At 38.9% G+C, this 23,701-nt stretch overlaps 1 protein-coding gene across 1 annotated transcript in view; it reads right to left on the bottom strand.

The window, feature by feature from the left end:
• Positions 1 to 1,673: 1,673 nt before the first annotated feature.
• Positions 1,674 to 23,701, bottom strand: part of EEF1E1 (eukaryotic translation elongation factor 1 epsilon 1) — a 29,877-nt gene continuing 7,849 nt past the window's right edge. The window contains exons 2-4 of the mRNA XM_079778428.1: positions 20,616 to 20,816; positions 13,923 to 14,018; positions 1,674 to 4,408 (exon numbers count right to left, since the gene is read on the bottom strand). Coding sequence (XP_079634554.1) covers positions 4,268 to 4,408; positions 13,923 to 14,018; positions 20,616 to 20,816 — 438 coding nt within the window. The 3' untranslated portion in view covers positions 1,674 to 4,267. The remainder of the gene's footprint in view (positions 4,409 to 13,922; positions 14,019 to 20,615; positions 20,817 to 23,701) is intronic.

The raw sequence follows: 23,701 nt of genomic DNA on the forward strand, positions 1-23,701 counted from the left end.
TAAAAGTGAGAATGGTCACATGACTATTAAAAATCTCAGTGCCATGGCCTTAGGGCTGAATCTGCATGGAGATAGGGCAGTTTAAACTGGGAAATCAGGTCATGGAGGGATGATTATGTCATTTTTGAAGTTATGTCACTTTTTTTACTGTATTGTGGCAGCAGCTACTTGAGATTTACAACCACAGAATTCCACAAAATACTTCATGACATCTTAGATGCTTTGGATATAACTGTGCCTAAAGACAAATGGCCTTTTGATATTGCTTGCAGTTCTATTATTTCTATTTGTTTTACAACCAGTATTTAAGTAAGAAAAATTATGATCTTTTCTTATTTGGGATCTTTTGTCTGTGGAAGAGGGAGGTAAGGCCAAGTGTCTAGTCAGGGGAGTCAAATCAACTCCAGGGCATAACATGGTGGCAGATTATGAGCTCGAACTCTGAAATTGCATGATTCTCATTCACTCCAGCCATGGCCTGAGATGTTAGTTAGCATGTGGGTTAGTACCCACCCGCCCCCCAATTTCCTAAACTAACATGAGATAAGATTGTTGTCAAGTGTCTGGTATAGAGCCCCTAACATAGAACACACTCAGTAAATGGCACCTGGTTATATTTATTTACTTTCAAAGAATGTTGAGTGGCTGGTAATCTTGCAAAGAATGCTTCACATTTCAGAAATCTGCTCACAGACCACTGGATTGTAAACTCTCTGAAGGCAAAGATGTAATAGTGTTATTCCCAGGGCCTAGCAGTGTCTGATACATAGTAGGTGCTAAATAAATATCTGAGGTATTACTGAATGACCAGTGCCACAGGCTTTTGGGAATTATAGAAAGAACATGCTTAGAAAAGGGCATTTACTTTGTAGAAGGATAACATGGACAAAGATGGCCCCACTTTGTTTCAGAGGAGTGTCATTGATATTTTAGAAAAGACGAAAAACAATATGGTCCATTTTTCAACAGCTTGAAAGATGTGAGGACCAGAGACTTTAAAACTGGTAAGCAAATTGACCCATTAATGCTTTAGTAAAATTCGCAAGATACTCGGCCAAGTTATCTTATCTCAGATAGGCTTACACTGAGCAGGTGCCTCAGGGATGATAGGTGGGGAAAAAACTAGAGAATTAGTTTAAGAATTTGACCTTAAAAAATCGATCTTTTATCGATCACTTTCTGTGTGCTAGGCATGGCGCTAGGTAATGCTTATACGGCCATTGCAAATTTAAAAAAACCATAAAATCAGTCATCTTTATTTCTTTTTCTTAAGAGGAATTTCATGTGCACTGACTTCATCCAACGTCTCATAATACTTGGTGTGGTTGAAGTATTTGACTCCACTCCTTTTTAAAAACACTGTTTTTGTGCTATAATTCCCATATTATAAACATTTACCCATTTAAAGTGTACAAGTCAGTAGGTTTTAGTACATTCAGAGTTGTGTAACCATCTCATTTATTCCTGAAGATACACACACACACACACACACACACACACACACACACACATTTTATTCAATGTCTAGGCAGCTTTTTTCTAAAGTTGGTTAAAAACTACCTTCACAAATTGATTAAGCAGAACTTTACTGGTACACCAATAAAGTGGATTACAGGTTAAGTTTGAGCCAGACACTTGTCTGGATCCCAGCCCCTTGACACTGGTTGTGTGACCTTAGGCAATTTTCATTATCTGCAAAAAGGGGATAAAATTAGTGAATTCACTTAAAATGCTGCCTGATACATACTACATGCCAATAAGTTAGCTATTATTGTTGTTGTTACTAAAAGTGCACATTAACAGATGTTCCTGGTAACTGAATATTGTGGGATCCTGAAATAACTTCTGAATCATGAAAATTGTAGTCAGTGAAAAGTATTTATTTTATTGTATTCTAATTCTTTGCAAATTAGTAATCCATGGAATGTTAACAATGTACTAATAAAAATTATTTTACAAGTTGATTTGGCATTCAGAGGCATTTTCCCAAACACTATTTACTGGGACAGAGCCAGCTAGTCGCCTACTCAGTGTCCCTTTTTCCGTTCTTCCTTATTGGCAGGGCATAGGCTTGATCTGGATGGCCGTGTGGGGGGTAAAGGACTGTATTTCTAGACTCTGTCCCAGCAGAGATGCCAGAGATTAAATAGATATTGCTGAATAGGACTTCCAGGACTTAGTTTCGAAAGGAGTCTTTTTGTCCTACTTCTCTTCCTCTTTCTCTGGGTCTTGATTATGGACTTGTCTGGAGCTCTGATAGCCATCTTGGACCATAAGTTAAACTTGAGAAAGAAAGAACACTACTTGCTCAGTATGAAGAAAGATGGGAGCTGGAGGTGGAATGCCAACTGTGGACTGTCTTATGCTCATTTACATGAGAGAAAAACAACCTGCTTTAAAGTTATTTGGTTTTTGTGCTCTACACAGCTGTCTCTAATTTCAATTCACACTTTCACTTTTCTTGGTCAGCTCAAAATGGACTTTAAAGAATACTACATTCTTTCAACAAGCATGCATTGAGCATCTGCTGTTGTGTGCCAGTCACTGTTTTGAGGGCTGGATATGCAAAGAAAAAAGGGATCCCTGCTTTCAGGGAATTAACAGTTTGGTGGAAGAGACATATAATAAAAAATAGTACAATGCCATTGGTGCCAGAAACAAGGGCAGGGAAATATGGGTCGATGGGTCTTAACACTCTTGACTTTCAGGAAAACATGAGCAAGCTAAATACTGATGAGGCCTTCAAGTGAAGGGCAAAGGGCATTTCAGGCAGAGAGGTACATGACAGAAATGACCATGATGCACAGCAGCATTTCTATGAGAAATGAATTGTTTCGATTTAGACACTGAGAGCAATATCTAACCTTTGCAGGAGCCAGGCCTTCATATTTATGCCATCCCCTTATTCATTAAGATCTAAGTTGCTAGAGGGAAGTCTTGGCCCATAGTAACACTGTGTAGCTCTTTAAAATATGAAACAATGCTGTGCACTTCAATAAAGAACTGGTTAACAGATGTAAGGATTCAGAGGGTTAAGACTCACAAGGTAGAAGTGGGAAGAAGGGACAGTTGGCAAAGAAATTAGGTGTCTTCTACCCTTTCCTCACAGCAGACCTAAACTGAAGGGGAAAAAAATGAAATGGTTGGGATGGGAAGGCTGGGTAGCCCATCTCTTGTCTACCCTGTCTGTCCTGCTGACCTGCAGGCCAGGGGGAGAAGAGCAGTGTGAGGAGAGGAATAATTCGTAGCAGTGAGGCATAATGTGAATGCTGTCTATTTCCTATCCTACTCTTTCTACCTGACCTTTGATTCGTATACTAGTACTTAGATTCAGCATCAAAACCAAAATATTAACTAGCATTAAACAGTCAAGTGCTAGAAGACTTCATTTTTCTTATTTGGAAATAGAAGTTCTTTAGTTCTCAATAAATGATTATTTAATCAGCCAATAAGAGTTATACATTGTATAGATTTGTTAAAGTGTCTCTTTGTTCTTTACATATTGCTTCATCATCAGCAGCCTTTCTATGAAAGCTGGCTTTTAATTTTAATCTAGTAGTTATCTAGCCCCAAATTAGTGGGATAGCAGGAATTTCCCATCTCTTTTTATCTACTGCATATTCCACTAAGTTCAACAACAACAAAAGAACCATTAACTCAAGAGAATGAATCTTATTCTAGTTCCCTCTAGGGCAGTTCAGTAGTTAGTTTCACTTCAATGAATAATGACTACAGAAAAGAAATAAGCAAACAAAAAAAGACTTTTTCAACCACATTTACTGGTTCACATAAATATTTGAAAACAAACACATCTGTCTTCCCTTTCTCTATCCTTGGCACAATTTATTATAGACCTTAATAAACAAACAAAGGATAAATATTCATAAGGTGAAAATGCATTTTAAAATATGATAGGTCAATAAGTAGCCAAATAGGTCAATCATTAAAAGGACTAATGTTTTTTTTTTTTTAAATTAAGCCACTGATTTGCAACTTTTATTAAAATAAATATCATCTATATAAACAAATTGATTTATAACTTGATCTTAACTCAAGTTTTGATAGCAGTTGAATTTTTACATTAAAAATTGCAAAATTTCAACTAAAGAAAAAAAGAATACATTCAGACATGTTTATACTTTAAAAATTCTATCAACTTCAGCAAATAAAAAATGACTGCATATCAATTTACATTAGCCCTCTGGTCCAGAATACACTTTCCATTTAAAATATTTTTAATATCTCTTCTGCACAGCATGGGTAGCTTCTAGTGGGAATTTGTATACAGTCTGTTCTTGATGAAGACAACACTAGACAGATGTTGCCTGATGCCTGGATAATGCTGAATGTGACAAAACCAGCGAGACACATTAAGATATTTCTCCTTTTCTTGAACTGTCAGGTCAACCTAAGTAGAGATTAAAAACACATACACAACACAGGCATTACATAAGCACAACTATTAATATCATCTGAATAGGAGATAGAAACTGGGGGGAAACCCAGTTCTCAAACCAACGTGTCCAGATAGGAGTGAAAACTTTTAGCCACTTGGAAGAATTATCCATTTGTTTAATGCTTTTATGTTCAATTCAAAACTAGATATGCTTTCTAAGGAGATCTGGAGTTTTCAACAAATGCCAATTTTACATTAACTCAGGATCTGGAAGCCCAAAGAGTTTGTTTTTTACTTTATTAGAAAGGAAAACAGGAGAAAAACGAGAATAGCTTCCAAGAGACTAAGATATGGTTCTCTTTCTCTAATATTTTTCAGCACACCACTCAAAAAAAAAAAAAAGGTTTATTGGTATTTAACAACTTAACAAGGGAATACTAAGTAAACTCATTAGATAGATAGATGATAGATAATAGAGATAGATAGATAGATAGATAGATAGATAGATAGATAGATAGATAGATAGCTGGCTATAGATGGTTGGTGTTTACATATGTGGACTACTGGTTCTTTTTATTGAACTCTGGGGGAAAAAATTCACTAAAGAAGACAATGACCCATTTAATTTTAAGTGATCACTGCTTACTACAAAGAAGGAAGAGCTATTTCCAGTGGCAAGTGCCTCAGATGGACAATAGACCTTCTAAATTCTGTTTGCAATAAAACTAAACTCTATCTTCAGTGGATGTAACACAACAGTTCACTGAATTTACTTTCAAGCTATAAGAATGCCCAGAGATTTGGCTGGAGAAAGATGCAATAATAACGGTTCATGACAATCATTTCACTGGGCTCAAAATCCAAAGTAGGGGACTTACAGACTTTTCTCTAAGACAAATCTTAGATTGGAATCATGAAGAGTTGTCAGGTAAAAAGAAAGTCAATAGGGCAATAACTCACAGCCATGACCCATGTAAAAGTAGTGCAGTTCCATCTGCTGTTGTAAATTCAGCATTCAGTTAACAGATATTGTACGTCTCTGTAAAACTGACATGCATGCTTAAACAAAGAAAAACACCTCAGTCACCCTTCTGGGTTCAAACCCATTAGCAGTGTGCTTATTGGAAGGTACTTTAAGTGAGATGGACGTCCCATGTCTGCTCAGAATTTAGCATATACATACTTGTGCTTACAGGAAAATATTCTGTTAAGTTACTGGGTCAAAATAACTGAAGGATAAATCACTCTAGTATGCAATTATTAATACAGAACACAAAATAATATTAGCAATAAAAGGATAGACACACAGTATTTTCTCAATAAGTGTTTCAGTGAAATCCTATTTCCATTTTATGTTTACTACAAGGCAATTTAATAAGAAAAACTGATGCAAGTTATCCTGCCTTCCTTTTTGCCATTATGACATCAGGATACTATTGTAACATTATCTTTGGTGGTCTCAACTATCTCTGTTGGCCCAGTTTACTTAAATTATTAGCAGTGAGAGTCTCACTGCTTCTGTTACATAAGAATTTAAGTTTGGGTTTAAGTCCCACATACAAGCTGCTATAGCAAATTATAAAAATATTAGAGGCCCAATCATGAAATTCGTGCACTGGGGGCCTGTGCCCTCACGCAGTCCGGGAGCCCTAGGGGGATGTCTGACTGCCGGCTTCCCACCACCGCTGCTGCACTTGCCAGCCAAGAGCCTGGCTTCTGGCTGAGCGGCGCTCCCCCTGTGGGAGTGCACTGACCACCAGGGAGCAGCTCCTGCGTTGGGTGTCTGCCCCCTGGTGGTCAGTGTGCGTCATAGTGACCGGTCGTTCTGCCATTCGGTTGATTTGCATATTAGCCTTTTATTATATAGGATACTCATCTTGTTTCAGGGGGTGTAAGGTTGCATCTAGTTATCAGACATATGCTACTATAACTGTTTCACCTACAATTTAGTTAATCCATGGCACAGAGATTAAAAAAAATTAACACGTGTCAAAAAAATTGGTCAAGAATGTCTTTTTTATGCAAAAGGTACTTTTTGTTAAACGAGATGTCATGGTTTCACATGTAGGAATTATGTTATTCTTGTCTGGTGTGCTGTGCACAGGAGGCGCTTAAACACACATTGTGGAATAAACTAAATATCCATCTATATTTTAAAAGGTAAAGCATTTTATAAAAGAACTTTTTGGTTCTTTTTCTAACTCTTTTTTAAAAAATATATTTTAATGATTTTTTTACAGAGAGAAAGGGAGAGGGATAGAGAATCAGAAACATCAATAAGCTGCCTCCTGCACACTCCCCACTGGGTATGTGCCCGCAACCAAGGTGCATGCCCTTGACTGGAATAGAACCCGGGACCCTTGAGTCCGTAGGCCGATGCTCTATCCACTGAGCCAAACAGGCTAGGGCTTTTTTCTAACTCTTTACCATATGTGAACTTCACCACTGATTTAGAAAGAAAATATGAGATTTTTTTTTAGAAGCTCAATCACTAGTAAACATAGCTGCAAATCTAATAGGAAACAGGGGTGAATTTTCTTAAATAAATAAATAAAATTCAAAATCAACTCCAGCAAACCTCTTTACCGATAGTTAAAGTAAACAGAAAAACAAGTTTTACTCCGGGTTGGTTTCATGATCATTCAAATCTGACCACTTTCTTGCAATTTAGTCTCTCCAGAACTCTTTCTTTTAAAAAATCTCCACTCGTCCATTTTGTGAGATGTTATTTTTCAGAATGAATTAAACTGCACTAAGAAGAAAGCAATTCCAAACAATTATGTACAACTGCTTGTTGATCTATATTCAAGTTGCTCTTGCAGACTTTGAAACGGTAAAGAGGGCAATGTATTTTCACTATTTACATTTCAGAACAGCAGCGTCTGCTCTCAGAGGACTAGCATATGCTGCTACCAGGCTCATTATTTAAAACAATAACAAGCCATAACACAGCAAATCAATATTCTTCAACTTAAAACTTTCATATTTAGAGTCTCTAGTGTAAGGATTATAACAGACCCACAGTATAAAATTGTTTTTATTCCAAGACCTTAAACTTTGTCTAACATTTTATTCTAATGATTTTAAACCAGATGATCTATTTTAGAGAATGCAAATGAGTTCATTTTCCCTCAGAAAACTTTGCTAGAAATACATAGAGCTTTCCTAAAATGATCAAGTCACCACTTAACCTCCTTTTGGTTTAAACTTTGGAGCTTGTCCCTTGAGTCTGAGAAAATTATGACTGACCTCAATGTGCTACCTTTGCTACCTTTTCAGTGGCCTATCTACTTTTGAACTTACAGTAAATAAACAGATTCTCTGCACGAAACTTTTCTTAGAACATTTTGGATGGGATCCCCATCAACTATTTTACTTATAACACTGATTTTCCCTCATCCCTTCCTAGTGGACTAGTTTGGGTCCCCACCCCCACTTTGTACAACAGGAAACACAATGCAATTGTTCTAGTTACTACTTCCTGCCTCTTATTGGTCTACATGCCAGTGTGTCTACAGTGATGCTTGGCTCTCCCTTCTTAGCCATTCCTTTTTTATTTCTATTGGCACTCTATAACTAGTTTTAACTTTAAAGCCAAACAGATAATATTCTTAGTCATTAATTTTCCATGAAGACATGTGAGAAACACTTGAAGGGACTCATTCCAGATCAGGGAGAAATGCTGGTTTGCTACCTTTCCAACTGGCACCCTGCTGCCTTTGAGACATGCTTTATGGCCAGCAGTCCTGGACTGCTTTGCAGCTATTTCTTTTACTTTTCCTTTCTTTCTAAAAGAACAGCATATCTCCATCGGTGTTCCGAACTTCAAAACAAATGGATTTTAGTAGATAATAATCTTATACTCAAGCAGCACATAATGTTACAAAGGATTATAATAATCTTGAGAAACAGTCTGCTCATAGGGACTGCTATCTACTAGTGAAATCAGTTTAAGAAAGCAATGAGTCACTGATGTGATAATAAACAGCCACACTAACTGGCAGTTTAACAAAGGAAGAACAACGTATTATTCCTCAAAGAGAATTTAGATAGATCAGATCTTAGAATTAGAGTAAGTCGGCCACAACTAAAATTGGGCTCACAATGAAACAAAATACAGTAAGATTATTTGAAGACTTGAAGGTTTTCTGACTGCTGTTTTGTACACAGCACTGATTATATTTTAAGTATTCAATAACATGAACAAACAAATGAAAGAATGAGGGAAAAACTAAGTATACTGCCAAAACAGAGCACGGGAAACTGTCTGATGAATTTGAGCAGGTAGCCAATCTGAACTTTACATCTACTCTGCCTGAATTTAATATCTAGTAATTATTTTTTTCCTCATGTGGGTATATTTACACCTAACTCAACAAGATGTCAGTTAACACAACAGTGCAATTCTGTCACAGTACAGGTTTTAGTCTGTGAGGCCTGTTGCTTGAGAAAGTATTTATTTCTCCCATGTAGTTTGTCTGTACTTGGACCAGGGTGGGAGAGATGGTTTGGTTATGAACTCATTTTATGAACACAAAAGGATGGTTAACTTATATATTATTCCACTCAATTATGTTTTTAAAAAGATAAGCATAATATCCTTAATTGCAATAAGCTAATCACTACATATAAAGAGGATATACGTTTCAAATAGGAACTATAAATAGGTCCAGGTCATTAAGTATTGTCAATGTAACCCTAGTTATAACATGCAGCATTGAATGAAACACTACTCTGCTTAAAAACCAAATGCTCTGGAAGGCACCTAGATCCATAATTAAATAATTCTGCAGCTGGTGCTATGAATATTTTGCATTATGAAATTATGACCTTGTTCACTCTGCTGGCAAAGAAATTCCACACAAGCTCCCTCCTTCTCAGAGTATTCCTTTCCCTATTGCATGACCTGCGTAAGCCAGAAGAGAGAAAAATGTAAATATACACTTGGTTTGCAAGAGTTATACTTCATTATCTTTTTTTTTTTTTAAATTACATGGAAGAAACACTGTCCTTCTTAACAAAAGCTTGATGCTAACAAAGCCAGATCTCACGAGGGTCCTGACAGGCCTTTGTTAGCCTGTTGAGAAGCATCACATAGAATTAGAGATGGCACCTCTATAATATTAACTTTAAAATTAAGTAATGCCACATTTAAATGTGTATTTAAAATGACAGTATGTTGTTATTGTTTTATATAAATCATTCTTGGTCCTTTCTATAAGGTAGCTTTGCTCACAGCAGCATAGTCTAATTCAAATCAAGTTATGCACTTCCCCAGGTTGAAAGACTCCTGGGTTTACACCAGGAGATAGATACCTTAATAGTAAGCTCTCTTTACCTGGAGGCTTTTTACACTTCAAAATGAGATAAAAAACAAAACAAAAACTACTAACATATTTTGAATCAGAATGGAATAGAAAGAGGCTGGTATGATCAAAGTATTTCATCTCTACTTAAACTGCCTTCACATTTAAATACTTTAGATTTAATTATATTGAAGTACTAGAGGCCCGGTGCACGAATTCGTGCATGGGTGGGGTCTCTCGGCCTGGCCGGCAATTGGGGCCGATTGGGGTTGGCGGGCTGGGGGGAAGGACCACAGGAGGTTGGCAGGCCTTGGGCGGTTGGCGGTGGGAGCACACTGACCACCAGGGGGCAGCTCCTTCATTGAGTGGGGTGGCCCCTGGTGATCAGTGCACATCATAGCGACCAGTCGACCGGTCATTCAGTTGTCTGGTCGGTCATTCAGTCACTTAGGCTTTTATATATATAGATACAATTAAAGCTTATACTTTCACTATAAAGTTATGCAACCTAAAACAGGAAATATAAAGAGATTGCTAAATACTGCTAATCTCAACTAGCATTTAGCTACACAAGGCATTGTGCTAAGAGCTGAAGAGGTCTAAGAGAAATATGACACGATTCTCTTCAATCTCATGTTGCTTTAAAATGAATCTTACTCCTTTTAAGTGTGGGAAACATTCCATCCACTTATTCATGTTGTACCAGTATAATTACTAATAGCCCCAATGTCACTGACAAAAGTGTTGGTTTGGATTATATGGTCATCCTACTTACAAGCAATATTTAGTCAAACTTATCGTAAGCTTTCTAAAACAATAAATATTTCCTCGGAGAGCCAAAGCTATTCAAAGTCAACATATTTTTCTGATACTTTCATGATTCTACATTCTACTTTTCTCTAAATGTCTCTTTAATTGGTCACTTAATATTCTGATCAGAAATTAGCACTAGATTCCATTTTCTCTTATTCACTAATTGTTTTCAAGTAAAAGAGTCTTGCCCAGCTGGTGTGACTCAGTAGCTGGTCATCAACCCATGCACCAAGAGGTCATTGGTTCAATTCCTAGTCAGGGCACAAGCCCAGTTGTGGGCTCAATCCCCAGTAAGGGGTAAGGAGTGCGCAGGAGGAAGCCCATCAATGTTTCTCTCTGATCCATGTCTATATTCCTCTCTAAAAATCTATAAAAAAAAGTCTTATCTCTTCAATGAGATTAAAAATTGCTTGAAAATAGTTTTACACTTCTTTTATGTCCCTCCAGTATAGAATAATGGGCACACATAGTAAGCTCTTATTAAGTAAACTTATAATAATTAAGAGTACTATGCTGAAATAAGGATCAGACCAGGCCATTACAATAATATTGTTATAGAACTTAACACAATCACTTAGGTATCTTAGCGAAATAGTGCTTCATAAGTCATGTAAACCCAAATGGAGGAATTACAGCTCTGCCAGAATACGGAGTTTTCCTTGGCCCTTCCAAAACCTGAGCTATGTCTTTGTATAAAGTACTCGATATTCCTAAGCATTCGTTTCCTTCTCTGTAACAGGAGGACAATTCAACTAGTCTTCTCTCTTTCAGAGCTATGAGATACAATGAGAAAATATATATAAAACTCTGAAAAACATGAGATATGTGAATTATGTTTTTCAATGTTTATGGAGGAGAGGACAGACTACATACACATATCAGGAGTTATGTCAAATAGTGGTGTTACAAATATGAATTGCTACAATCTCTAACTCAAGCAGTTTATAATATAAAAGACAGAGAAATTTTCCAAGAAGAGTTAACAGTAAAAAATAAAACAAGCCAGAACTGAGATAGCCTTCGAAGTACAAAAAGAAACAGAGGAAAGAGTACTTGAATATGCTTTAGGAGCCCAAGAAGACTTCATCAGGAAATTAGTGCTAGAACTGAGTGATTCTTGATGAAATACAAATCAGTTTGGGAGGAAGATAAAGGCTAGGCCAAGTAGCAAAAGAGAGGAGCAGTGCAAGGACACTGAGCAGAAAGAGCAAAGACTGAGGAGACTTCAGGGAGTACGTTATGGCTCAGAGAGGCGTGTGGGGAGAATGATGACAATGAGGTTAGCAAGGGAGGCAGGGCCACATGAAGAAGGGTCTCCTGTCCTAGGGAGTGAAAGAAAGAAAAAGGGCCCCAGCCGGTTTGGCTCAGTGGATAGAGCATCTGCCTATGGGCTGAAAGGTCCCAGGTTCGATTCTGGTCAAGGGCACATGCCTGGGTTGTGGGCTTGATCCCCAGTAGGGGGCATGCAGGAGACAGCCAATCAATGATTCTCTCTCATCATTGATGTTTCTATCTCTCTCTCCCTCTCCCTTCCTCTCTGAAATCAATATATGTAAAAAAAAAAAGAAAGAAAGAAAGAAAGAAAGAAAGAAAGAAAGAAAGAAAGAAAGAAAGAAAGAAAAAGGTATGTTCGTAAAAAAAAAAATGCCTCAGTAGCAATAAAGATGGACTGTAAAAGATGTGATTGGTTGTAGGAGGCCATTTCAATAGCTCAGACAGAACATAATGAATTCTAGAACTAGGGCAATGTCATCTAGAATTACAGAAATAGACACATGGCAGAGGCATCCGTGAGGTAGAAACAAGACCTCACTGATTGAATGCATGAGATAAAGAATACAGAAAAACATATGAGTTCTTTTTCCACAGGGGAAAGATGGATGTTGGGAGGAGGTCTTAGACAGAGATGTAAGAAAGTACAAACTCTGAACCTAACTGCCTGGTTTCCACATCTGGTTTTGCCATTCACTTGGGTGATCTCAAAGAAGACACCAGACCTCTCTATGCCTCAGTTACTTCATCTGTAAAATGGGAATGATAATAGTACCTATCTCACAGGGCTGTTATATGGATTAAATGAGTTAACATCTATAAAGCATACAAAACAGTCCCTATATAGTTAATGACATATAATTGTTTGTAAATGGGAAACAATTTAAGATGGGAAACAATTTAAAGTAAAGAGATTGACCAGATAGAGAAAAAAATTGAAGATATGAGAAAGAAAGGATATAAAATTTGGGACAAGATCCAGAAAAGGGGCAGAAGGTAGAGAGGGAATTGAGGTAAGAGGCCAGATGAATGGATTAGCCTAGGAAAATAGCAAGGTGATTCTTTCTTAGTCCAGAAAGAGGAGACAAGATGAATAAGGATGTACACATAGAAAAGGCTGAAAGGTGAGTATAGTCAAAGGCTAGCCTCTATTTTCTATCTGAGTAAGGGAGGAAGGCTCTGTGATAATGACTGAAGATAAACGGGGGAGGCAAAAATAAAGGTCTGAAATTGTGCCTGGGAGGAATAACAGAGCTGATCAGTATTACAGCCTGGCTGAAATTGAATAGTATAAATTTATAGTGGTACCAATCTTAGTGTAATTTCTCCAACATAACTCGGCCTGGATATAGTACTGAAGGCATCTATTTAGATTAACCAAGAGTTGGGGATCGACAGGGAAAGGGTGGTGAGTGTACAGTGGAACAAAGAAGCTGAAGATATTGTAATAAAAGGATGGATGTAGTTGGAAGTTACACAAAAGGGGCTCTAGTTTGGATGGGGAAGAAAGTATATAGGTTAGAAAAAGGAAAGGGGTGACTTCTGATGATGGAATTTAGGGAGTAAGAGATTAAGAGCTAAGTATAGGAGGTTGCACAGAACATGGGGTACTGGAATTAAGACGGAGAGGTGGGGTCCAGGTGATGATGATGATCAAGTCCAAAGGGTGGCAAGAGAAGTAGTTGCAAAGAGGAGCAGAGGCAAGTACAAGAAACAAGCAGATCAAGAAACAGGAAACAATTGTTTGATGGATGCATGGAAGGAGTATTTGCATAAGGTACCTTGTATAAAAATTATTCTTTTCATTTTTTAAAAAAAATATTTTTATTAATTTCAGACAGGAATAGAGAGGGAGAGATAGAAACATCAATGAGAAAGAATCATTGATCAGCTGCCTCCTGCACGCCCCCTACTGGGGATCAAGCCTGAAACCTAGGCATGTGCCCTTGACTGGAATCGAACTTGGGACCCTTCTGTCCGCAGGCCGACACTCTATCCACTGAGCCAAACCGGCCAGGGCTATTCCTTTCATTTTTATTTGATAAACTGAAAATTGAAATGATTCAATTCAAGACAAATAAATATAATCATCTCAACATTATAGGAAAAAAGCAAATAACTATTCAAATACTCACTATGAAGCGATGCAGTCCATAGTATAAAACAATATCTGCTAAGGTAAAGTTATATCCTGTAAGATAGACTTTATCTTCAAGATATGAATTAAGATCCTAGAAAGAAAACAAAATGTTTATTTAAAAAACAGTAATACTAAAGTTAACTACTGTATCATTTGATTTTAAAACATTTAGAAGGCTATTAGAAAACACAGTAATGACATTTTAGTTTAATAAATTATCTTTGATATTAACAGAGTCAAATTTATTCAAAATCACAAATCATAATCACCTCATTAAAAAAAAATAGGACAAATATTGTTAGTCTTATTTTAAAGAAATAAGAAAACATTAAAAAAATGATATTTAAACTGATCTTATCAGATGCCTAAATTTTTTTGGGGGGTGGATATGGAGAGGAACATTTTGTAAATCATGCTCATGTTAGATATATTTTTTTCATTAAAATAGAAAAAGCTCTTCAATTTCTAACTCTTTAGAGAATTATAATTTGTTGGTGTGTTGCGTTTTTATATATTTAAAAAATTTTAAATGTGGTAGAATACATGTAACATAAGATTTGCCATCTTGGAGAAACCAAGATGGCGGCATAGGTAAACACCTGAATTGCTGCCTTGCACAACAATTTCAAAACTACAACTAAAAGACAAAATGGACATCATCCAGAACCACAGGAAGGCTGGCTGAGTGGAAATTCTACAACTAGAAGGAAAGAGAAAAGCACACTGAAACGCACAGGAGCTGTGGAAGGCAGAGGTACAGAGGCGCGCGCGGAGAGGGCTGTCAACTGAGTACGCAGCTGGCTTTCTCAATCGGGAGAAAGACAAAAGCTCCCGACTGCTCTGAACTACAGTTCCAGGCGAGACTCTGGAGACCCAGACTCATATGGGGAGAAACTGGACTGTCTGGCAGCGGGCGAAACTCGAGGGCGGCTTTCTCTCAGAGGTGCTTGCAGCAATTACCACGAGAGACCCAGGGGCCCAGGGGCCTCATAGGGCAGAGCTGACAGGAAGCCATTGCTGCTTGTTCCGCCCTGAGACTCCGCCCCATCCAAGCTGAGCGCAGAGGCTTTTGCATACGAATGGCCTGGTCCTTTGAATTCTAAACTTACCTAACAAACTGCAGCTAAGTCAGAGAGACCCAGAACATCCAAAAGAAGGCCCAAGGCCCCACAGCAGCTTGCATTGCTTCACAGCTGGGCCTCATTTGGGCACCTCCAAAACCCAAACAAAGAAGAGGAATTTGCAGATCTCCCCATAGCTCCTGCTGGGTGGCCCCAGGCAGAGGCTAAATTAGCACCTCCTTGGAGATCCAAGAGCCAGTGTACCCTGGGGTCAGAGTGGAACCATGCAGATTACAACTCCTCAGATCCATAAGGGACACACTCAGGGGGCAGACTCAATGAGCACCAAAGCCCCACTGAAGCAAGTCTTGCCCCATAAGGTGTCTCCAGCACAGAAGTTCTCCCATCGTACACAGCTGATCCTCACAGCCAATTGGCCTGGAGGTCAATTCCTTCCAGTGATATCAACAACAATTAAGGCTTAACTACAACAAGACTGTGCACACAGCCCACAAAAGGGTGCACCAAGGGTGTCCACCTCAGGTAACTGGGGAGGCTGAGCCACTGGGCCCTGCTAGGACACCTAGCACACAAAGCCACTCTATCAACTCAGGGAAGCAGTCAAAATGCAGAGACAAAGAAACAGGTCACAAATGAAAGAAATGGAGGAAAGCAAACGACTGGATATAGAGTTCAAAACCACGGTTATAAGATTTTTCAAGAATTTTCTAAAAAAGACCGATAAATTTAGTGAGACCCTCGAGGATATAAAAAAAGGACCAACTAGAAATTAAGCATACACTGAATGAAATAAAGTGTATGCTGTAAAGCAGACTAGAGGATTGCAAGAATCAAGTCAAAGATTTGAAATATAAAGAAGCAAAAAACACCCAACCAGAAAAGCAGAAAGAAAAAAGAATCCAAAAATATAAAGATAGTATAAGGAGCCTCTGGGACAACTTCAAGCGTACCAACATCTGAATTATGAGGGTGCCAGAAGAAGAGAGAGAGCAAGATATTGAAAACCTATTTGAAGAAATAATGACTGAAAACTTCCCCCACCTGGTGAAAGAAATAGACTTACAAGCCCAGGAAGCGCAAAGAACCCCAAACAAAAGGAATCCAAAGAGGACCACACCAAGACACATCATAATTAAAATGCCAAGAGCAAAAGACAAAGAGAGACTCTTAAAAGCAGCAAGAGAAAAACAGTTAGTTACCTACAAGGGAGCACCCATACAATTGTCAGCTGATTTCTCAACAGAAACTATGCAGGCCAGAAGAAAGTGGCAAGAAATATTCAAAGTGATGAATAGCAAGAACCTATAACCAAGATTACTCTATCCAGCAAAGCTATCATTCAGAATTGAAGGGCGGATAAAGAGCTTCACAGGTAAGAAAAAGCTAAAGGAGTTCATCACCACCAAATCAGTATTATATGATATGCTGAAAGGTATTCTTTAAGAAGAGGAAGAAGAAAAAGGTAAAGATAAAAATAATGTACAACAAATACATTATCTATCAACAAGTGAATCTAAAAATCAAGTGAATAAAAAATCTGATGAACAGAATAAACTGGTGAATATAATAGAACCAGGGGCATAGAAAGGGAGTGGACTGACAATTCTTGGGGGGAAAGGGTTGTGGGGGGTGTGGGAAGAGATTGGACAAAAATCGTACACCTATGGATGAGGACAGTGGGGGGGGGGGTAAGGGCAGAGAGTGGGTGGGAACCGAGTGGAGGGGAGCTATGGGGTGAAAAAAGAGGAACAATTGTAATAATCTGAATAATAAAGATTTATTTAAAAAAATATTTGCCATCTTAACCATTTTTAGCTGTATAATTCAGTAAGTGTTAAGGGTATTCACACTATTGTGCAACCAATCTTCAGAATTTTTTCATCTTGCCAAACTAAAACTCTACTAAACAACTCCCCATTTCCCTCTCACTCCAGGCCGTGACAACTACCATTAAGCTGTTTCTATGAATTTGACTACTTTAGATACTGCATATATGTGGAATCATATAATTTTTGTCATATGCAACCAGATTATTTCATTTGGCATAATGTATTCAAGGTTGTAGCATACGTCAGAATTCCCTTACTTGTAAAGGTTGAATATTCCAGTGTGTGTGTGTGTGTGTGTGTGTGTAAGACTTTGTTTATCTATTCATCTATCAATGGACATGGGTTGTTCCACTGCTCAGCTATTGTGAATAATATTGCTATGACATGGGTGTATCTATATCTGAGACCCAGTTTGGGTATATATCTATAAGTGGAATTACTGGATCATAGGGTAATTCTATTTTTAATAGTTTGAGGAATCACTATACTTGTACTATTTTACATTCCCAACAATGTACAATGTTTCTAATTTCTATACACACTCAATAACCTTGTTATTTTCTGTTTCTTTGGTAGTAGCCAACCTAATGAAGGTGAGAGGATATTATCTTGTGGTTTTGATTTACATTTCACTAGTGATTATTATTGTTAAGCATCTTTTCATATGCTTATTAGTTTTATGTATCTTCTCTAAAGAAATGTCTCGTGGGAAGGCGGGACCGGAGCGGAAAGAGGCGGCTCTAGGGCTGGGCTGGAGTGGAAAGGTGGTGCCGGCAGCCAGGGAAAGGAAGGCCCATTCTAGCACAAATCTTCGTGCATCGGGCTTCTAGTAAAAAGATAAATATCTAGTCTAGATGGGCAAAAAATACATATAAGCACATTTTAAAAAATAATAAAAATGCTCATAAACATTATGGAAAAAAATGCCATATCATTAATAATTTTAAGAAGAAAAACAAAGTAAACAAAGAAATCACTTTTTGGTTTACTTGTTTTGGTAATGAAATTGGGGTGGTGAAGGAAAAAAAGGTAATATCCATGTCAGCAAGGGTTTTGTGGAAGAGGTTACTCTTACATACCACCAAAACGGCAATAATACACTTTTCTGGAGGTCAAATGAGCTACACGGCCTTAAAAAGCTTGGAAGGAACACAAAAAGGGTTCAATAAATATCTGATGACTGAACATAAATGTTATTAACAATTCTCTCTTCATGGAACTACAAATGTTTGAAATTTCTTTATTTGCTTATTTATATTTCCTAATTTCTATAATACATATCTATTACCTTTAAAATAAAAACAATGTCGTAAAACAGCAAAAAGCAAAGCAAAACTTCTCATCTGTGCTCATATGGCCAAATCCACATTGCAGTCCATTATCTATATACTAGAGGCCCAGTGCATGATTGAATCATGCACGTGTAGGGTCCCCTACATGCTTTCGCTTTTCGCGGTGGAGCTGGGTGCCTGTCCGCTGGTGCACCAGGCCTTTCAGAAGCCTCCGGCTCAACGGAGGCTTCTGAAAGGTCTGGTGCCGGAGCAGACAGGCACCCAGCTCCCCCACTTTTGATGGTCCGCGGCCACTGAGGGGGGCTGCCGCGGACACCTGGCTACCCTGCCGTTGAGAGGCGCAGCTGGGTGTCCGCGGCAGGCCGTTGAGAGGCACAGGGAGCGGGAGTCCCGCCCCCTGCGCCTCTCAACAGCAGGGTAGCCCCCCTCAGTGGCAGCGGATCCGTGCCTCTCAATGGCCGGATAGGCCACCCCGAGTCCCGCCCCCCAGCCTCCCGCCGCCCAATCGTGGGCGTAGCGGAGTGATGGTAATTTACATGTTACTCTATTATTATATAGGATTTGTCTCCCACTGGTCCAACTTCTGTGAGGGCAGGGACTGTGTCTGATAGGTCACTGCCATATCTGTTAGGTACAGACACTGTGGCAGAGCAAGGACCATAACCCAAATCACCCAGATCCTCATATATTTTGAAAATGGCAGTCAGATTGTCCCAATTGAAACTTACATATCTCAGATACAACATTTTGGTGGAATTACTTTTTATGCTCCTAATAGCAAATCTATTTTTTGAACTTAAAAAGCCAATTCAATGAAATCCTGCTCTTATCTTTCAGAATCAAGTACTTTGTTACTGTCCCTTTTCTGGAAAACTATAAGAGATAGTTATATTTTTTATTTTTTTACTTGCCTGAAATATCACATTCACTTAGGGAAGATAGGCTTGCTCCCATCTGGAAATGCTGCCGAGCATGGCAGGGGGCAGAGGAAAGGGTCAGTGTGGTATTAAGAATGAAAAGATCACCAGGACAGGCCTACAAAGGAACAAGGCCTGAAATTTATTTTCTATCAGTTCTATTGACGGTATCTATCAAGAACTAGCTTAGCACTAGCTGGTTTGATCATGGTCAAAGGCACAAACCTTGTGCAGGCTTGATCCCCAACCCTGGTCAGGGTGTATGCAGCAGGCAACCAATCAATGTGACTGTCTCATATCAAAGTTTCTCTCTCTCTCTGTCTCTCCCCCTCCCTTCCACTCTCTCTAAAATTCAATGGGAAAATATCCTCAGGTGAGGATTAACAACAACAACAACAACAACAACAAAACAACCAACCAAACAAACAAAAAACAGTTTAAGCCATTTTCCTCAGAATGATAAATGAAAAACTTTCAGTACCATAACATCTTCTTGCACAACTTACTAGTATATGATTGATTTATATGATAATGGAAACAAAATTAGGAAGGAGTCCCTGCAATGATATATGATTGTCTGGATCAGCAGTCGCCAACCTTTCGGACCTCACGGACCACCAGCGTCTGTGGACCACCGATTGGCAACCGCTTGTCTGGATGATCTCTAGGTTCCTTTAACTTTTAAGCTTTCACAATTTTTTAAAAATTTGCTTTATTTTTATTTATTTACTTAAATATGTTTTTATTGATTTCAGAGAGCGGAAGGGAGAGGGAGAGATAGAAACATCGATGAGAATCATTTATCAGCTGCCTCCTGCATGCTCCCTACTGGGGATCGAGCCCACAACCCAGGCATGTGTCCTGACTGAGAATAGAATCCTGACCTCCTGGTTCATGGGTCGATGCTCAACTGCCGAGACATATAAGCTGAGCAATTTGCTTTATTTTTATAAACATAATTAAGAAAAATAATTTCAGCTGGAATGTTTTTCATTCTTGGTGACTCTGGAGCCATATTTAGTTTATATTTTATCTCAATAGATACTTTTATTCTAATGTGACTTCTTCAGAAAGAAAACAGAAAATATGAGCTTTCTCATATCAATCTGACAATTTTTTTTAAACTACAATCCCCAAAGATTCTAATTATCTTTGTCTTTGAAAAAGTTACTTTACTGATTAAGGAATCAGGATTTCCTAGTGGAAAAATAAACATTAAGCCATCACATTAAAAAAAGAAATCTTACAAAGTTATAATTACTAACTATGATAAGTGATATGGAGGAAAAGTACAGGGTGTGGTATTATGAAGGAAAAGCATATAGGACAAGGAATGGCATCTGTTTGAGAGAGAAGTACGCAAGGATGTTTCTGAGGAAGGGGTAGCTAAGCTGAGATCTGAACAGGGAAGGCTGGCAGAGCCAGTTCAGGTAAAAGTAATACCAGGTACAAACCCTGAGGCAGAAGGAAATAAGAAGGACAAAGTTTCAGCTACTGACAGTCAGGGAAGAAAGATTCCTGCTATTAATAGGTCGTTCATTTCAGCCTATAAAGAGAAGTCACAATACCTTCAACAGAATGCGGACATCATCTTTATTGGAGTTTCCATCTACTCGAGTTACTCTGTATTCTAACCATTGTTGAACTATTGCTTTTTCTTCTGCAGTGCTCCCAAGCAAATATTCTTTGTTGGCTTCCTTGACTAGATGAGCTGCTATAGTAGCCAATCCTGTTAGACATGGACCACTGTTTGTCTGAAGAACTGGAATCTTAAAAAGAAAAAAAAGAGTTCTTCATGTAAATTTTTAAAACAAATACTAACAGGACTGCAATTCTAAGTAATTGTTAAATCCCTCAACTATTTTTCAAATGCTCTAAGATTTCACTTTAAGGGTTTTTTTCAAGATGGCAGCAGAGTAAGTGGATTCTTCTTACACCTCCTCCCAAAACCAAACTGAAAATAAAACTAAATTGGGGAACATTCACCCTGAATTACCAAATAAAAACTAGCCAATGAGGAGACTTTTAACAAGGAAGGGCAGAAACCATCTAGAGACTTGTAGGAAGGGCAGGGTCACGAGAGCAGCTGGCCCAGCTCCTACAGGCACCAGGCTGAAGGTGAGGAGATATATCTTGGCTGCAGGGGTTGGGTGGCGGGGGGGGGGGGGGGGGGGGGGGGGAGGCCCCTAAGAGGAGTAAGGCCCAGGGCTCCCCAAGGTCGGAGAACTGTGGCCCGTGAAAGCCAAAGAGAGAGGCAGCCTGTCAGAGATAAAATCACTTAAGAAAAAAATAACATAAAAAAAACAATGCACAGGATTTTTGTTTGTAGCCACTCACCTGAGGCTTTGGTGGAGGGAGGGCAGTGTGAACGGCAGTCGCCTGAGGAGATTCTGGGGTGGGAGGTATTGGGAGGAAGAAGTGGTGGAACTGCAGGCGGGAGACCTGAGCTCAGTCACCCCATATTGCAGTAGCCATTTTTCCTGAGAGTGACAAGCCTTTCCCAGCATCAGCAACCTGGGGAAAGGCAAATAACCTGCCCCCGAGGATACACCTCACCCCACCTTCAGGAAGCCTGCTTGCCCCACCCTGCATCTCAACCCCTGCTGAGGAGTCTGCAGCAGAGGCCAAGCCTACAAGTTGTGTAGTCTCAGGGAACATGAGTGATTGACTTTGAGATGGGGCGATCCCCCACACTGTAACGTGACTGATACTTCTCCCTTGCAGGAGAACTGATAAAAACTACCAATTTCCAGCAGACCCCACCAGACTAAATATGAGGAGATCCACTCTGCTGAGATCAGGGGAATATTCCGGATAGACTCAAATGAGTGGCTCTGGGATGGGGGAACACACCCACCATCTTCCCTGAAATCAGAATGGCACCTCCCCCTCACAAGAGACTCAGAGGTCTCATCCTCCCAATTCTGCCAAAAGCCCTTTCAGAAAAAGCCTTTTTAGTGACTAAGTCTGACAGATGGCCGGCAGGCAGAAGCAAGCAGCGGCAGAGCCCAAGGTGCCTGTGGACATTTGCTGACATGGCCCTGTCAAGCTAACAAGCCGGCCCTAGAGCACAGCTTGGCCTCTCCCTAGCACAGCCAAGCTCTGTGGAGGCAGCCATAAACTGTGGATTGCTTGAAGCTTTGAAAAGGTTGCAGAAGAGCAAAACATGGTTGGCTTTGGACAGCAATTAGCACCAAATTACCTCCCAAGAGCCCCGTAAATGGCATACAAAACAGTCAGCTTCAGTCAACATAAAGCAGGATCCAAAGGGAGCTCCCATAATGCATTTAACTCTGCTGAGACAAAATCCGCTTCAATTTTTTTTTGCATTTTTTATTGCATTTTAATTATTTTTGACTCTTTTTTCTTCCATATCTCTTTTCTCTTTCCTTTTCTTATTCTATTTTTCTCTTTCTCCTTCTTTCTCTTCTTACCCCCTTTATTTTTTTCCTTTTCATAATTTTTTACCTTCTTTCACTTATACTGTTTTCCTTTTCCTATTCTTTATTTTTGTAATTGCTCTCCCTTCTTTCCTTTCATATTCTCTTTTCTTCCCATTTTTTTCATCTTTTGTAATTTTTTCCCCTTTCTTTTATAATTCTTGCTCTCTTCTCTCTTTTCTAATTCTCCTTTGTTTTGAAGTTGCTTTTGTTGTTGTGGGGATCTTTTGTATATTTTGTTTACTTTCTAGTTTTATTTCGTTTGTTCTATCAACACCTGCATAACAGCTCACACAATATGGTGAGGCGGGAGAGTTGAGCCTCACAGTCAGCCAGCCTGAGGGAAGATCCCACCCATGAATGGGACAGATATAATCAAGAACCAATTGCAACAGGAGAACCCAAATAATAACCCACACAAGGGACATCCCTAGAGCATCCAGCTCAGGAGATCAAAGAAACTGCACTGCTGGGTCCCACAGGACACTTACTACATAAAGAAACCCCACAAAGACTGGGAGTCATGGCAGTTCTATCCAATACATAGAAACAAACACAAAAAGACAGTTAAAATGGTCTCCATATGAAAGACAGCTACATATGAAAGAAAAGGAGAAATCTCCAGATAAAGAGCTAAATGAAATGGAGGTAAGCAATGATCAGAACTACTGTTCAAAATAATGGTTATAAAGATGCTCAAGGAACTTAAGTGAGAATTACAAGGAACTTAGTGTGAAATACAACAGCACGAAAAAGGAAATAGAAACCATGAACAAGAACCAGTCAGGAATTGAAGAAGACCATATCTGACATCAAGATTATACTGGGAGGAATTAATAGTAGACTGAATGCAGCAGAGGACTATATCATCAATTTGAAAGACAAGGTAGAGCATATAAGCCTAACCAATGGACACAGACAAGAGGGGAGTGAGGGCATGTGTGGGGGAGTTGGGGGATAATGGGGGATAAGGACACATATGTAATACCTTAATAAAGAAATTTAAAAAAAAGAAAGATAAGGTACAAAAAAACACCCATTTAGAGCAGCAAAAATAAAAAATAATTTTAAAAAAGAGAATAATTTAAGGGAACTTTGGGACAACATGAAATCACCATCACAGAGGTCCCAGAAGGAGAAGAATGTGAGCAAGGAACAGAGAATCTGCTGGAAGAAATAATGACAGAAAACTTCCCTAACTGGGTGAAGGAAAA

The sequence above is a fragment of the Cnephaeus nilssonii genome (genome assembly GCF_951640355.1).
Source record: "Cnephaeus nilssonii genome assembly, chromosome: 7".
NCBI lineage: Eukaryota > Metazoa > Chordata > Mammalia > Chiroptera > Vespertilionidae > Cnephaeus > Cnephaeus nilssonii.